The sequence below is a fragment of the Panthera leo genome, chromosome B1, assembly GCF_018350215.1.
Source record: "Panthera leo isolate Ple1 chromosome B1, P.leo_Ple1_pat1.1, whole genome shotgun sequence".
Taxonomy (NCBI): domain Eukaryota; kingdom Metazoa; phylum Chordata; class Mammalia; order Carnivora; family Felidae; genus Panthera; species Panthera leo.
Genome location: NC_056682.1, coordinates 130682976 through 130700329, shown reverse-complemented (window position 1 = coordinate 130700329; position 17354 = coordinate 130682976). Strand labels below are relative to the sequence as shown.

The window sequence follows — 17354 nt, the reverse complement described above, 5'->3', positions numbered from 1 at the left end:
ATAGTAAAACCAAACCTTGTTATTAAACACAATTATAAAGTTAAGAATACCTAGCTTTTAACAGTACAAATTATATATTTGATGAAAATAAATTTATATCATAAAACATTTTAATACGGTAATTTAAATTATAGCATGTCGAAATTGGCTGTGTTCATTATCATGTAATAAACTTTTGTTTCTAAGAATCAAAACCTTCAGAAAATCTCCAATAATTGGAATTTCTTTAAACCATACTTCCATGAGAAAAAAAAAGTAAGCTTTTATCAACATTTATTTTACTTTTATGTTTATTTATTTAGTTTGAGAGTGAGAGAGAGAGAGAGAGAAGGCAAGCAGGGGAGGGGAAGAGAGAGAGGGGGAGAGAGAGAATCCCAAGCCAATTCCATACTACCAGCACAAAGCTAGTTGCGGGGCTGGATCTCACAAATTATGAGATCATGACCTGAGCAGAAATCAAGAGTCAAGACGCTTGAGCGACTCAGTCACGCAGGGGCCCCAATCAACATTTACTTTTTTTTTTTTTTAATATTTATTTATTTTTGAGACAGAGAGAGACAGAGCATGAACAGGGGAGGGTCAGAGAGAGAGGGAGACACAGAATCTGAAACGGGCTCCAGGCTCTGAGCTGTCAGCACAGAGCCCGACACGGGGCTCGAACTCGCGGACTGTGAGATCATGACCTGAGCCGAAGTCGGCCGCTTAACCGACTGAGCCACCCAGGCGCCCCTCAACATTTACTTTTTTTAAGCACCTTCAAAGATTTGTCATTCAGTAAGTCCAGATTAAATACTCTCATATTTTTCTATAACATAATGCATTAAGTTGACCACTACAACAATAATGAACTGAGATAAAAAAAAGCTAGGGTTTAAGGTAGCGATTTTTAGATTTTATCATGAGATTATCTAACTGGGGGGATTTAGTTTTCTTGGAATTTTTGAGGTAGAAAACTCCTAGTCTAAGTAAGTTTATTGAAGCTGATATTTCTGCAAAAATAAGTAATGGGATGAATCTTGAGGAAATTTTTCCTTTCACATTAGCTGATAATGTTATATTCTATATAATAGTTTCTCATTTCTGCTTTAAGACCAATTCTTCTCCTTAACCATTGAGGTAATTATCTTATTTATCCTTACACTTGGAATTTGGATTTTATATTAAATAATCCTACTCATTACCTGATATGGGAGAAGGATGGTAGTATTTATTGCAGATTTATCCCAATGTATTCCTCCTGGTCAGACTACTTATGGCATTTTTGGTATCTTACTATTGCCAGGGTAGTTGACTGATATAATGGCTGTGAATATTACCCACATCAAAATCATCATGGCCTTGCTGCTTAGCAGCATTTTCCATAGTGTTGTGTGGAACCTTGGTTTCATTCAATCCTAGTAACTATTGAAATAAGGTCAAATACATTTGAGAAGCCCTGGATTAAACTAAATTATGAAAACATCGTTACTATGGGTTATCTTAGATTCCTCAGTATGCTAAAGACATGATATGCAAACTTCTCAATATTATAAAATCAGGGAAACGTAAGGTGGCAGGCTAAAATGTTGCCTTATTGTACAAACTTCAGTAACACACACACACACACACACACACACACACACACACACACACAAACTCATTTACTTTCTGCCATTCTGGAGAATGACACAGACTCCAAATTGGGCCACAAGCTTATCTGCTTTCTAAACTACAGGGATTCTTCAACTACCAACTGGAACACCACTAATCTAGCTATGCCCTTCAGATAGTAGTCTCCAACTGTCTGCTGTCCAGGTCATATTAAAATCATGCTTAATAACATCATATTTATGGAAAGGTCCCTACAAGGCAATACAGTTCATTTACTTGCTTAGTTCTGGGCATTACATATTGATTGGATTGCCAACACAGCAAAACAAACAGCATACTTTAATTTACCTTCTAGCAGAAACAGTTTCAAAGCGTTCTGTTTTAATTTTGCACCCTCACTTACTTATCAAAAGTATATATAAAATAGTCATATGAAACATTTTTCTCCACTATCTGTAAAAATGTTGTTCAAGATAGACCCAGTATACAGTGAGGATAAATAACACTTACATAGTACATACTACTTGCCTTCATTACTCTAGGTGTTTGTATACATTAATTCTCTTTATTCTTTTATAGATGAGGAAACTAAATCACAAAAAGGTTATGATTCCTGCAGAAAATCACACAGCTGATAAACGACATGCAGAAATTTGAACCATGGAAGTCTGGCTCCAGAGTTATGGGATCAACCACAATACTATACTAATACTCCCACTTGATTTTCCCCACTTCCATTTTTAATTCAGTAATAAGAACATGGTATATTTCTGAGACACTATGATCCTATGATTTATAGGATCCTATGAATTTCTGATCCTATGAATTATATTTCTCATTATATACCCTGTTTTACCGCATCTGCCAAACAGCCTGGAATACATACAACATGAAACTGAATCACAGCAAGTCTGTGGGCTCTTAAGATTATTAAACTTCAGTTCCCCTATCATTTTTTTTCTATTTCTAGCCCTATCATACTCCTCCTCCTCCTCATCACCACCATCATTTTCATCATTTTGATATTAAGTTATTATAATCTTCTAATAAACCTATTCAGATTCTTGGTGAAATTATGCCAAGTAGAGATAAATACAATACTTCACTGATCATTCCAAGGGTGTTTCCATAAATGCTTTCTGAATCATCAAGGAAATATTATACTGAGTATAGTTCAATGTCAGAATGTTTCAATATACTCTACAGAAAATTTTATATTAATCCTTCAAAACATGGCAATTCCTGTATGTAATTTATGGCAGCAGTTTGCCAAAATGTTATGTTGGTCAGAATATTCAAATGCTATTACTACCATAAATTAAACCTATCTGGTCAATTCAGAGCCATCATTTTTGACAGTGAAATATTTTGTGTTTTATTTATTGATAATAAATATTGACCTACTGAAAATATGTAATAAAGAATTAAGGTTAAACAAAGCTGATGTTCCCTTAGAATGCTTTCCTATGAACACAGTGGTTGCTTACAATTACATTCTGAATGATTAATGCTTACTGGTTTCCATATCATTCTTGGAAATAAGCCCCATGGAGCTTACCTGTTGTCACACCATGAACCACACCTTCCTTGGTTTTGGAGCCTATAAAAAAACAAATTTAAAACATATATAAGTCTCAAATTTTCCTTATATTGCTGATTAGCTAGCTTTAAATACAACTAATAAAAAAAAATTCTCAATCTGAAGAAGCCCATATGGAAAGATATCCTTAGGGGTTAAAACAAGCAAACAAACAAACAAAAAACTAAAACAAGGAAATCCAGTAATCACACAGCAAATAGAAGAAAGCAAAGCTAGCAGGAAGTTGTCTCCCATTAAATTTTAACCCCCAATTAAGACAATTTTTTTTAAGTTTTTATCTTAATTCCTGTTTGTTAACATATAGTGTTATATTAGTTTCAGGTGTACAATATAGTGATTCAACAATTCCATACATTGTTTGGTTCTCACTAAATGTTTACTAAATATTTTTATGAAAATATATAAATAAGGCATTAAGTGAAATTTAGGTGTATTGTATTTAAACTTACATTTTGCTAAACAGTCAAGAAAAGTATCATATTTAACAAAACAATTTCAAAGTAGTTAAGAAGTTTCAATTTGAATATATTTACAGACTTCCAATAAAGATAAAACATAAAATAAACTATAGCATTGTAGTTGAGAATGTACTTTTTCCCCAGAAATAAACCCACACTACATGGCCAATTAAACTATGAAAAAGGAGGCAAGAATATACAATGGGAAAACACAGTCTTTTCAATAAATGGTGATGAGAAAACTGGACAGCTACATGCAAAAGAGTAAAACCGAACCACTTTCTTACACAATATGCAAAAATCAAGTCAAAATGGACATCAATCCTTGCAAGATATTTATGCATATGTATCCTGAAGTAGTTAACAAAAGCAAAAACAAACTATTGAGACTACACAAAAATAAAAAGCTTTTGGCACAGCAAAGGAAGCTATCAGCAAAATGAAAAGGGAACCTACAGAATGGGAGAAGATATTTCCAAATGATATATCTGATAAGGGGTTAATATCTAAAACATATAAAGAACTTATACAACTCAAGATCAAAAACAACAAATAATCCAATTTAAAAATGGATACAGGATCTGAATAGACATTTTTCCAAAGACATACTGATGGCCAACACATACATCAAAAGATCCTCAACTTCACTATCATCACGTAAGTACAAATCAAAATCACAATGAAATATCACCTCACACTGGTCAGAATGGTGACTATCAAAAAGAAAGAAATAAATGTTGGCAAAGATGTGGAGAAAAAGGAATCCTTGGGACACTGTTGGTGGGAACATTAATTGGTGTAACCACTTTGGAAAACAGTATGGAAGTTCTTCAAAAAATTAAAAATGGAAATACCATATGATTCAGTAATCAACTACTGAATATTTACCTGAAGAAAACAAAAGCATTAATTCAAAAAGACATATGCATCCCTATGTTTATTGTAGCATTATTTATAATAGCCAAGATATGAAGGCGTTATATATATACAATGGAATACTACTCAGTCATAAAAAAGAATGAGCTCTTGCTATTTGCAACAGTATGGATGGACAATAGAGGGTATTATGTTAAGTGAAATAAATCAGATGGAGAAAGACAAGTACCATATGATTTCACTTATATGTGGAATCTAAACAACAAAACAAACAAACAGAAATGGACTCATAAATACGGAGAACTGGTGGATGCCAGAGGGGAGATGGGTGGGAGATGGGTGAAGTAGGTAAAAGGGATTAAGAAGTACAACCTCTTCTAGTTATAAAATAAACGTCACAGAGATGAAAAATACAGCATAGGGAATATACTCAATAATATTGCAGTAATATTGTATGGCAACAGATGGTTGCACTTAACCGTGGTGAGCACTGAGTAATGTATAGAGTTGTCAAATCACTATTACAACTGTGACTAATGTAACATTGAATGTTAACTATATTTCAATAATAAAAATTAAACTAAATTAAATTTTTTAAATGTGGGCCCTGGGTTTAGATTTCTTGTATTTAAACCTTTGTCACAATAATCAAATATATATCATGTTGGTTAACATGAAACTAAAGGAAATATACATATAAAGTTCTTAAAACTGTGTTTAATACATAGGAAATAGTAAGAAATCATTATTATTATTTTCATATAATATTTGTAAAGGGATTTGCAGGTTAAATATAGGACAAGTCATTAATCAAAAATTCACATAAATGAAATTGTGCAGTTATTAAATATATAAAAGGATACAAGATAATGTTTTATATATATATGTGTATATATATGTATATATATATATATATATATATATATATATATATCATAGGATGTGTCAATGTGTTCATGTATGTACACGTGCATATTTTACAGTCAATGTTCACTTTGCACGGTACTGTGGGATTGTAAGGTGAGCATGCATAAGCTGAGGTGAAGCTGTAGAAAGTGGTCTTAAAAATCAATGAAGAAAACGACAATTAATTGGTGGTAAACATTACAATTGTCCCATGACCTTTAAATGTTTTTTTCAAAACATTAAAAATTCTCATACTCACTTATAAATTTATAGGGAAGTGAAAAACTAGCAAAATCTTTACTTTGTTTACTGTAATTTAAGACATTGAGAATTAAACTGTTTCATTTCTTTGTAAAAAAAAAGCTTATCAAGAGCAGTTGAAACAGTGCTGCTGTCTTCTCATTGTATAGCTTTCTATATGGAGTGAGCATCTTTCCTAAGTCTTAAATTGTCATACTCTTTTGTAAGTTTAGATCAGTTTCCAAAATGTTACCCTTTTAGCATCACGCTCTATCTCTGACCGTTCTTCTAATATGGGGTACTTTTGCAGCAGCACTTCCTCTGGAACATCTTCAACTTATTCATGACAACTTCTTCCATTTATTCAGTCAGCTTGGATCAGTTCCACTGGCTATCTATTGCGTCTCCTGAACAGTAGCAGTGTCACCATTCCCAAAGTCAGCTATTTGTTGTATAAATAAAATATTTTTTATTCAAATTTTACTTCCATCCATTTTCACTTCATCTCTTTGCTGCATTTCCATATTTTGTGGCCAATTTCTTTTTTTCAACTATGCATTTTGCGAAATATCACATGGGTCTATCACTGGGAGAAGCAATACAGCTAGAGGCTTTGCTGTCTGTATGAGCTGAATAGCAGATGTACAATGACCAGTCACTGAAAAACTTTGAAAGAAGTGATGTAACTTGATCATGGATTATAATGGGTCTCTGTTGTTTATGTAGCATTTTGTGGGCTGAAGGGCTAGGAGCAAAGTTTGTAATGTATGTAATCATAGTATATGCACTATGGTAACAGAAATTCCAACTGTGTTGTGAGGGACTGGTATTATTCAACTAACTGTGGTGTCAGAAATTTCTTGCATCCTGGAACTATACAAGGTGAGAACACCTTTTATTTAAGAGAATACTTCTTATCACTACTACTCACTCCTTGTACCCCATATTTTTAAAAACAACTATTTGAAATAAATGTGTAACAGTTGGTCTGTGGTCTTTCCTCTCTGCCTGAGTAATAGCTGAGAATTTGACCTTGGGCTAAATCACGGAATGTATCCTGATTTAAAGATAAATGAGAGTCTTAACGAAGTTGCTTCATATCAAACCAATCACCTGTGGTTTGCTGTCAATTGTTTGTTAGTATCTGTAATTAATAATTAACATTTTATTGATGAGTAATCTGTCATTGAAAACCTATAGCTACAAAGTAGGTACCAAGAGGCTAAGTGACTAGTAAACTGAAGAGAGACCAGTGCTGATGGCTTGCATGAGCTGAGGTGGCCAAAACTATCCCATCTTATGTCTCATGACTTCACAAAGGCACAGAGTGGAGAAGGTTGAAAGTAATGCCTAGGAGTTACAAGAACTCAAATATACTGCTATTGTACATGTTATGTTGACTCTGTCAACTTGATGCATCTGGAGCATATTGTTATTTGAGAGCTTGATATTAATCCATGCTCCTGACCATTGCTGCTTGCTGAACAAAGTGGCATTGGGAGAGTTGTGAAGATAATTATTTTGCCTTTACAGTTATAATACTTGGCATTACATAAAGAAAATGAATGTTTTTGCTTTTCAATTTGACTCTATACTTATAATGTCTGACCCATTTGATTGAGATAATTGTTATTTATTAAACTGAAGTATATTGATTGAATATTTGTATACAAATATATCACAAATGAAGAAAAATCATAAAATAACACTGATTCTTATGGTAGTTCCTCACTTAGTTAAAAGGTAGCTGCCAAAAATATATTATAAAGGAATAAGATTACTTTCATCTGTAGGCTTAAGAAAACAGTGTGCTAAACATCTTCAGCCACACTGAAATTACAAAACTTTCTCTAGCCACTTCCAGTATTTCACTCTAGCTACTGATGAGTTTTGTAATGAAGAATGAAAAGATGAAAAGAAAATATGTTGGCAAAGTAAGTATTCTGTTGGACAGCTTGTTTGATAATAATAACCATGGCTCCTATATAAAAGTGTGCTTTACAAAAATCCTCAACGAAATGTTAACAAATCAAATCTAACAATATTTAATAAGAATTATACTCCACAACCAAGTGGAATTCACACCAGGTACACAAGGTTGGTTCAATACTCAAAAATTAATTAGAGTAATCCATCACATTAACAGGGTAAAAAAGACAAGTCACATGATTATATCAGTAGATGCAGAAAAAGCATTTGACAAAATGCAACATCTATGTATGATTAAAAACTTTTGGTAAACTAGAAATACAAGGGAACTTCCTCAACTTGATAAATATTTCCAAAAAAACCTACAGTTAACATCATATTTCATAGCAAGAAACTAGAGCTTTCCTACTAAGATCAGGAAAAGGACAAGCGTCATACTGGAAGTCCTAGCCAGTGCAACAAGACACAAAAAGGAAATAAGAGGTATACAGATTGGGAAAGAAGAAATAAAACTGTCTTCATTCACAGATGACATGATTGTCTATGTAGGAAATCCTAAAGAATCAACAACGACAAAAAAACAAACAAACAAACAAATAAAAAAACAACAAAGAAGCAATTATTGTAAGACTGCAAGATAGAAGGTTAATAAACAAAAGTCAACCACTTTCCTATATACCATCAATGAACAAGTGAAATTGAAAATTAAAAACAGGATACAATTATCTTAGCACCAAAAAATACTGAAATACTTAGGTAGACATTTAATAGAATATAAGATCTAATATAAGATCTATTCTATAAGAATAGAATATAAGATCTGGATGAAGAAAAAGCTCTGATGAACAAAATCAGAGGACTAAATAAAAAGAGGTATATTCCATGTTCATCGATGGGAATACTCAATACTATCAAGATGTCAGTTCTTCTTAACTTACTCTATAGTCCAATGCAATCTTAGTTCTTCCAAATTTGATGTATATTTCAGTGCAATCTTTTTTTTAAATTTTTAAATGTTTATTTATTTTTGAGAGAGACAGAGACAGAATGCTAGTGGGTTGAGGCAGAGAGAGGGGGAGAATCTGAAGCAGGACCCAGACTCTGAGCTAGAGCTCGAACTCAGGGACTGTGAGATCATGACCTGAGCTGAAGCTGGATGCTCAACTGACTGAGCCACCCAGGTGCTCCTATTTCAGTGTAATCTTAATAAAAATCTCACCAGGTTATTTTACAGATATCAACAGATTCTAAAGTTTACGGGGAGAGCAAAAACTATAGATATCAACAGATTCTAAAGGCCCAGAATAGCCAAGATAATATTGAAGTCAAATAATAAAATCATAGGTCTGACACTATTTGCCTTCAACCTACAGTAATCAAGACAGTGTGATAATAGCAAGAGAGTAGACAAATAAATCATTGGACTAGAATAGAGAGCCTATAAATAAAACCACATAAATATAGGCAACAGATTTTTGACAAAGGAACAAAAGCACTACAATAAAGCAAAGATAGTCTTTTCAACAAATCGTGCTAGAACAACTGGACATCCACATGCACAAGAAGAAGGAGGACGAGGAGAAAGAGGAGAAGAAGAAGAAGGAGGAGAAGAAGAAGAAGAAGGAGAAGAAGAAGGAGAAGAAGAAGGAGGAGGAGGAGGAGGAGGAGGAGGAGGAGGAGGAAGGAAGGAAGGAAAAGAAAGGAGAAGAAGGGGCAAGGAGAAGAAGGAGAAGAGGAACAAAAGAAGTAGGAGGAGGAGAAGGAGGGGAAGGGAAAGGAGGGGAAGAAGAAGGAGGAGAGAAGGAAGAAGAGGCAGGGGAAAGGGAGGACAAGAGTCTAGACACCACCTTTACACTCTTCACAAAAAGTTAATGCAATAAAGATCATAGACCTAATTGTAAAACAAAACTATAAAACTCCTAGAATAACATAGGGGAAAACCTACATGACCTTGGGTATGCCAATGACTTGGAGATATAACACCAAAAGCACAGCCCATGAAATAAAGAATAAATAAGCTGAACTTCCTTAAAATTAAAAATTTCACCTCCATGAAAGAGTAAAGAGAAAAGCTATGGACCGAGAGAAAATATTTGCAGAAGATATGTCTGAAAAGGAACTATTATCCAAAATATATAGAGGACTCTTAAAACTCAGTAAGAAAATAAACAATCAGATTAAAAACCAGACCAAAGAACGTAACAGATACCCCACCAAAGAAGATATATAGATGACAAATAAGCTTATGAAAAGATGCTCCACATCATTTGCCATCTGGGAAATGTAAATTAAAACTATCAGACACCACTGCATGCCTCTTAGAATGGTCAGATCTAGAAAACTGAAACACCAAATGCTGGCAAGGATGTGGAGCAACAAGAATTGTCATTTACTGTTGGTGGGAAGCAAGATGGTCCAGCCACTTTGGAAGACAATTTGTTACGTCCTTATAAAACTAAGCATGTACTTATTATGATCCATCAGTAGTGATCCTTCCTATTTACCCATAGGAATTGAAAACTTACATCCACTCAAGCCCACACATGGATGTTGAACTAGAATTTTTATTCATAACTGCCAAAACTTTGAAGGAACCAAGATGTCCCTCAGTAGGTGAACAGATGAACTGTGATACATCCAGACAATGGGATTAATATTTAATGCTAAAAGGAAATGAGCTATAAAACCATGAAAAGACAAGGAAGAACTTTAAATGCATATTACTAAGTGAAAGAAGCCAATCTTAACAGTCTCTATACCAGCTATATGACATTCTGGATATGGTAAAATTGTGGAGACAGTAAAAAGATCACTGGTTACCAGGGGTTGATAGAGGAAGATGAATAAATGATGTACAAACAATTTTTAAGACACCAAAAATATCTAGATGATACTATAATGATGGATATACTTCATTATGCATTTGTCCAAACCCAGAGAATGTATAGCGCAAGGAGGGAATCTTAAACTATGGATTTGGTTGGGGTGATCATAATGTGTCAGTGTAGTTCATTAATTTTAATAAATGTACCATTCTGGTGGGAGATGTTGACCATGCGAGAGGCCATGCATGTGTGGGGCCAAAGGGTACATGAGAAACTTCTGCTAGTTGCCTCTCAATCTTGCTGTGAATCTAAACCACTACAAAAAAAAAGTCTCTTTAAGTGTACTTTATCACTCATGTGTTTTGTTTTATTATGACATTCTCACAAAAACTCTGCAAGGTAGTTGCATTTATCTAAATCATATTGTTACAAATGAAGAAATAAAGCTCATAGATGGTAGTTAAGTTTTATAGTCTTCTGAAGGCAATAAATGACATAGCCTGGACTAGATTTGAGGTTTGTCTGACATCAAGTCTATGTTCTCTCTACTTTTCCAGGACTCAGCATACTGCGGTCTATGGGCCCAATCGACTCACCACCTGTTCCAGTAGTAAGATTTTACTGGAATACAGCTAATTATTGTCTCTGGCTGCTTTCATTACCACAACAGCAGAGTTGATTAATAACAGAAATCTTATGGCCCAAAATAGTTACTGTATAGCACTTTACAGGAAAAGTTTCCCAACCCCTGACCTAAATACTGTGTCTTCTTAGGGTGAGTTTTCATCCTAAAACCTCTGTTTGAGTTCAAATTTTAATTATCCTTCAGGACACAACCAATACACAATTTATAGAATGCACTATGTATTAAATATCATGATAAATACTGAAGATGGTTTAAAAATACATGTGACATAAAAAAATTATAATTTTATATTATAGTGTCAGAGTAAATAACAGAATTAATCTCTAAGAAATAAAATCATTCTATTTGCCCAAACTCATAGTTGACAATGAAAACAAAGTTTTCCAGATGATGAAACGTGTTTATTACCTAGCAAAGAGCAATGTATTAAATTAATATTCAGTAGTTTCTGGACTCACTACAAACTAATGGCATAAATACCAGCATTGTAAAAAATATTTAAAGTTACAAAATTATAAACTAAAATCAAAAAGTATTTCTAAGTATACACTTTTACAATTTAGAAAACTGAGGACAAGTATAAAGATATCGATTATCTGCACATCACTGATTCCGTATTCCAAATTTCATCTAAAAAGATCTAATTCACACTTTACAAAACCACTTGAAATTAAGTCATCACTTTTTCCTCTTGTAACACTCTTTAGTTCAATGATTTTCTGAAAATCTGTCTTAAGATAGAAAAAGAAGAACTTAACTGAAGATTTGCAGTAAACTCAAGCCAATATAGAGTCTATGGACAATGAGAAAAAATAACATGAGAAGCATTTTTAAAAATCATTCCAAGTGTAACTCTTCTTCAGTGCATCCACGTTGGAGAGACAGTGTATCTGTCCTTCACCCACCGACACAGGCATAGCGCCCTTCGCCGCCCAATACGTTCATCCTCCACCTTATGCATACCCTGTGCTACTGCTGCTACAGCTACCACCAGAGAATGTGGAAGAGCTTGGAGGAGCAGAAGAGAAAGGGAGAGGCAGAATGGGCCGAAAGTGAGCGTGTGCCTGTGGGCATGTGTCCATGTGGACGAGTGTTTGTCTATGTGTGTGTCTATTCCTTCCCCAAAGAAGCCGAAGGGATTTACAAAATAACACTCAACCAGGCACCGTTCAAGATAAGAAGAGCGTCAGGATCTGCATGAATACTACTAAGTGGCAATGTGGAACAAGTAGAAATAAGCACTCATCTCATTATTTAGTATGTGTGCCATTTGACAAATATCTCTGGGATATTAGTAGCAGGCATCAAGCACTTTTGGGGGTAATTAATCTTCAGTTTACCAAGTAGTCGCAAGGATGAACTGTACCAAAGATTTTTCTGTCCTTTCCTTTTTTAGGGCCACAGTAGGTCTCTTTTTACATATCCCAGGGCCATATCAAAAGGTCTTATTTTAAAATGTGAATACACTAAAATTTGCCAATATTATTCATGATGATAAAAAAATCAAAGGTCTATGAATTATTTCGATTCTTAAAAATGTTAATTATTTTTTGAGACTGACTTTTCAAAACTTTTCCTGAAATATAGTCACTTATACACAGAAGCATTCACACCAAAAAATGAAATCAGCTGAGAAAACAAATTTTCTTCACTTTTTTACTATTGGCTCTAAATATACGCATTTATCTACTCACACAGTCCCATGACTCAGTTTATCCTTTTGACAAGTGATGATGCAAAAATGAATCAAGCAAGAAATACTAGCCTTTAGAGCATCAATCATCATAACCCATCAGTCATAAACAAACATCAAAATGATATTTGGGGTTTACCTACCTACATAGAGAACACCCTCTTTTGTCTTTCCTGCGGCTTCTGCCACACCCTGTTTGGTTTTTTCAGCAGCAGCCACGACTCCCTCCTTGGCCTTTGAAAGTCCTTTCATGAATACATCCATGGCTAATGAATTCCTTTACTCTACACTGGAGAACACAAAATATAATTTCAATGAGAACTTGTGAGCAGAATATAATAAAATTAGAACCACCCAAGGTAAAAACCACAGAAAGATCAGTATAACTCCCAAAAGTGTGTGACACTTTTAACCATACTCTTATTTCAACCACTGGGTGGGGAAGGGGGAGCCTTTTTTTAGCTTTTGCATTAAAAATTTAGCATTCCTCATCCATCTTGGCTAGTAAAACTCTAGCTGCCCAAACATGGATTAAGATGAATCATCTAGTTGTTCTTAATGTATCTTCGAAGTGTAGTTGCATGAAAAGATGGACTCCTCTTTGAACTTCCCAGAGTCCAAAGAGCGACAAAACAAGTTAGAAGTATGGTTCAGGGGCACCTGGGTGGCTCAATCTGTTAAGCCTGTGACTTCCGCTCAGGCCATGATCTCACAGTTTGTGGGTTTCTGAGTCCGAGCCCCAGGCGGGCGTAGAGCTCTGTGCTGACAGCTCAGAGCCTGCTTCGGATTCTGTGTCTCCCTCTCTCTCTGTCCCTCCCCCACTCACGCTCAAAAATAAACATTAAAAAAAAAAAAAAATCTTAAAAAATAAAAATAAAAATAAGTATGGTTAAAAGATTACAGGAAAAGAAAATGAAAAGAAGCTAGAGGCATGGGGTCGGAGTCAGTCTTAAAATGAATTCCAGAAGAGGGCTAACTGGTTGATCCCAGAGAAGGGAGGGAAGAGAACTACTCACTCTGGGTGTGGCCCAACCTCAGGCCCACAGCGAGCCCACCCGCACCCATTCTAATCTACCCGACCATCCACGCTCGCCCCCAGCTATCTGCCAGGAGCAGGCGCCTGTGCACACTCGGGAGCAGTCTCCTGACTCGCGCCTGCCACCCGAGGGGGCGTTCTCCGCGCGCCTGAATTCACCACCCACCAGGCACCCGCACCTGTTAACCCCTTACCACCTGTTGACCTGCCTTCCCTGCACTTCCATTTAATCATTTGCCAAACGCAGCTTGCTTACTTGACCGGGAACGCTGAGAGGGCGGACTGGGGGATTTAAGGTAACAGAGAAATAAAAGTTGGCACCTCGCGCTCCATCGAGCATCCTCGCGTTTCCCCAGGGGAAAAGCGCACCCCGGAGCAGCAGCCTAACCTCTCGGTCTTTGGGGATGAGAAGAGCCGAGTCGGAAGCGAGAGGTCAACTTACTTTCGTCCAGCTCGCTGGAGAGATAGGGACCCACCTCGGAGAGACTTGACCCAGCGGGTCCTCATTGCAGCACCACCTCCCCCCTCCCAGAAGCGCACGACTCCTCTCCCCCGGGTTTCCCCCAGCATTTCCAAAGCTGCCTGTTCAGATCCATTGGTCCTTACCTGAGTGCCTCCGATCCTCAGAAGTACAATTCCTCCCCACCCGCCCCTTACACAAAATTGTTCAAAACAATTCCCCGATGTTATTTAAATGGAAAGGGGGAGGATAAGAAGCGCACAGGAAGGGAGGAGGCGGCACCAGGACCGGGGTGGTCCCCAGAGGAGGCTGCCGTCAGCGCCGCCGGGTGATGAGAGGCTGGGGGCGTGGGAGGCGAACCCACGAACCTGTCGTCGAATTGCCACTCCCCGTCCCCCGCACAGTTGGATCCGAGAGAAAGAGGCAGAGGGTCGGAAGGGAAGGCGGGGAGAGAGCGCCCAGGATGCCAAGGGCCGGCTCGGTCCTCGGGTCCGCCCTGCAGCTAGCACACACCTCGCCCCTCGTCTCGGCGCTGGGTCTCTCACCCCTTCGCTCGGGTCCCCTCTGGTCGTCGCGGTCTGCCTCCTCTTCCTCTCTCTCCTCCTCCTCCTCCGCTCGCCGCCCCCGCAGCTGATTTGTCAGCGCCTCTCCCCGCCCTTCTCCCGGCGCTCGCCGCTTTCCCAGCCGCGTGCACTTCACTCCTCTGCTCGGATGGGGATGGGGGCGGGGGGAAGGCCGCACCTCCGGCTCCAGACGCCAGCCTGGGCCCGGCGGGGTGGGGGTGGGAGGTGGGGTAGTCTGCGCTTCCGCTCTAGTTCAGGATCAAGGGGACTCTCCTGGCGATCGCGAGCTGTTAGGCTGATGTTTCTCCCTCTTTCCCACCCCCCCTCCTTCGCTGTCTCCGCCTTCCCCTCTGGTTCCTCCCTGGACCCCCTTGTGGGAGCCAGCCTGGGGGAGCGGAGGCCTGGGAGCTCGACCACCAAAGATAGAGCCATCCTCTTGGGAGGCTACCGAAGGAGGCAGGCGGCGCAGGAAGCCCTCCCAAGAAGAGCACGTTTCCCTGGGATCGCTGTGATTTTTATTAACGGCCGTAGGACACAATGTTTAAGATGCTTTTGTTCGAACATCCTTCAGTTCTTCCCTTGCTCTTAACGTCAGGTGAGCTCGAAAGGGTCCGGCGGATGCAGAGGAGACTAGTAAGGAAGAGTTACAGGTTGAGGCAGGAGGAGGCTCTCGGAGTCCTCTTCCCACCCCACTGTCACCATTTTCCTGTCCACCAATCAGCGGCTGCCAGACGCCGATTTTTTTTCCCCCCCATCCGTGGAATACGGAATCAATATTCCCCAGACGTCGATATCAAGCGGTCATAAGGTTTTTCGTTCTCGAAATGGAATTTACTTTCCACACTCAAGTGCCTGATGGAGGAGACAAATCTAGCGGGGTTTATTCTCCCGAACCATTACTCAATTTCTTGGTCCCTCCCACACACGGCTCACCTTTCTGATTTGATGCACGTTGCCCTCGGAGCTGACACCCCACCTACCCCATCCCGCACACAGACACGCATACATACGCGCGGACTTGACAATTTTTGCATCGGTTAACACATTTTCACCTCTTTCAGAGCTGGAGGGAAAACAGCTGTTCTTGGATCACACCAGAATGGAGAAGCAATCTCCTCCCTCTAACAGAATGCATTTGCTGTTTTTGCCTGAATTGAGAGGATGATTTTAGCACTGAAAGGGGGAAAAACAAGTCTTAGCTGTATGTTTTTTGTTGTTGTTGTTTTGTTTTGTTTTATCTTAAATTTGAGTAAAATACAGTTAAATCTACAAAACAACCCCTTGAAACCAAGAGAAACAGGAAGCAAATTTTATATATATATATATATATATATATATATATATATATATATATATATATAGCTTAAACAAGTCCTTGCATTATTGGTGTGCCTTTTTCATCATTTTTTAATAATTTTTAAACGTTTATTTTTGACATACGGAGAGACACAGAGCATAAGCAGGGGAGGGGCAGAGAGATGGGGGGAGACACAGAATCTGAAGCAGGCTCCAGGCTGTCAGCACAGAGCCCCACGCGAGGCTCAAACTCACAAACCGTGAGATCATGGCTTGAGCGGAAATCTGACGCTTAACCCACTAAGCCACCAAGGCGCCCCTGGTCTGCCTTTTTTAAAAGCAGCCTTTCCAAACGCTATTTTGCTTCCTTGGGATCAGAAAAAGGTTAAACTTAAGAGCTGGTTTGCAGTCTGGCTTTGAGACTTTAAACAAGTTATGTCCTCTGTTCACAGTTTTCTCTTGTAAATGAGATTAATGCAGATGACCTCTCTCTTTTCAACTTTTTATTATGGAAAATGTTTAAACAAAAACAAAAGCAGAAAGAATAAATGACTCCATATGAATATCACCCAACTGCCACCATTTTTCAGCGCATGGCTAATCATGTTTCATCTATATTGCTCAACCACTTCCCATTTTTCATCACCACCCCTCATGTTTTACTAAATCCCAAGAATTACATATATCCTTTTATCTGTAAATATTTCATACTCTACGCATAAAATGTAAGAACTATTTTTAAATAACCACCATAACACTTAGATGGGCTTTTTAAAAATTCAATTATAATTTACATACAGTGAAATCATCAGATCTTCAGTGTTCCTAATAATTAGTTTTGAAAAACATGTGTTAGTGTAATCCACACTGTTTTGCGGACAGAACATTTTCATCACCCCAAAAAATTCCCTTTTGCTCTTTTTAGTTGTACATATTTTAGAATTGCACAAAAATTGCATCATACAGTATGAAATTTTTCCCCTTCTTTGTCTCAACATATTTGTGAAGTTTATTCATGTTGTTGCATGTGTCAGTAGTTTGTTTCCTTTTATTGCTTTTTTTTTTTATTACTGTAATAATGTTTTCCACTGTGAACTAACACTGCAAGTTACCTTGGCAGACTATTATGACAATTATTTAATATATGATATGATATATTTATAGTTTAAAAGGGACCTCCTGGGAACCTAGTGCTTTAGGTCAAAGGGGTATATTCTTGGGTCTCATGGCAGACCA

At 37.6% G+C, this 17354-nt stretch overlaps 1 protein-coding gene across 8 annotated transcripts in view; it reads right to left on the bottom strand.

Annotated features, from left to right (window-relative positions):
- The window catches only part of SNCA (synuclein alpha), a 154144-nt gene extending 139246 nt beyond the window's left edge, over positions 1-14898 (bottom strand). Inside the window, exons 1-3 of one of the 8 annotated variants that reach the window (XM_042935896.1) lie at positions 14805-14898; positions 12907-13052; positions 3149-3190 (exon numbers count right to left, since the gene is read on the bottom strand). In XM_042935896.1, coding sequence (XP_042791830.1) covers positions 3149-3190; positions 12907-13027 — 163 coding nt within the window. In that variant the 5' untranslated portion in view covers positions 13028-13052; positions 14805-14898. Of the gene's footprint in view, positions 1-3148; positions 3191-5923; positions 6058-12906; positions 13053-13996; positions 14084-14627 lie in introns of those variants that run through there. The other 7 variants (XM_042935895.1, XM_042935894.1, XM_042935900.1 and 4 more) reach the window with 7 other exon arrangements.
- Positions 14899-17354: the final 2456 nt, after the last annotated feature.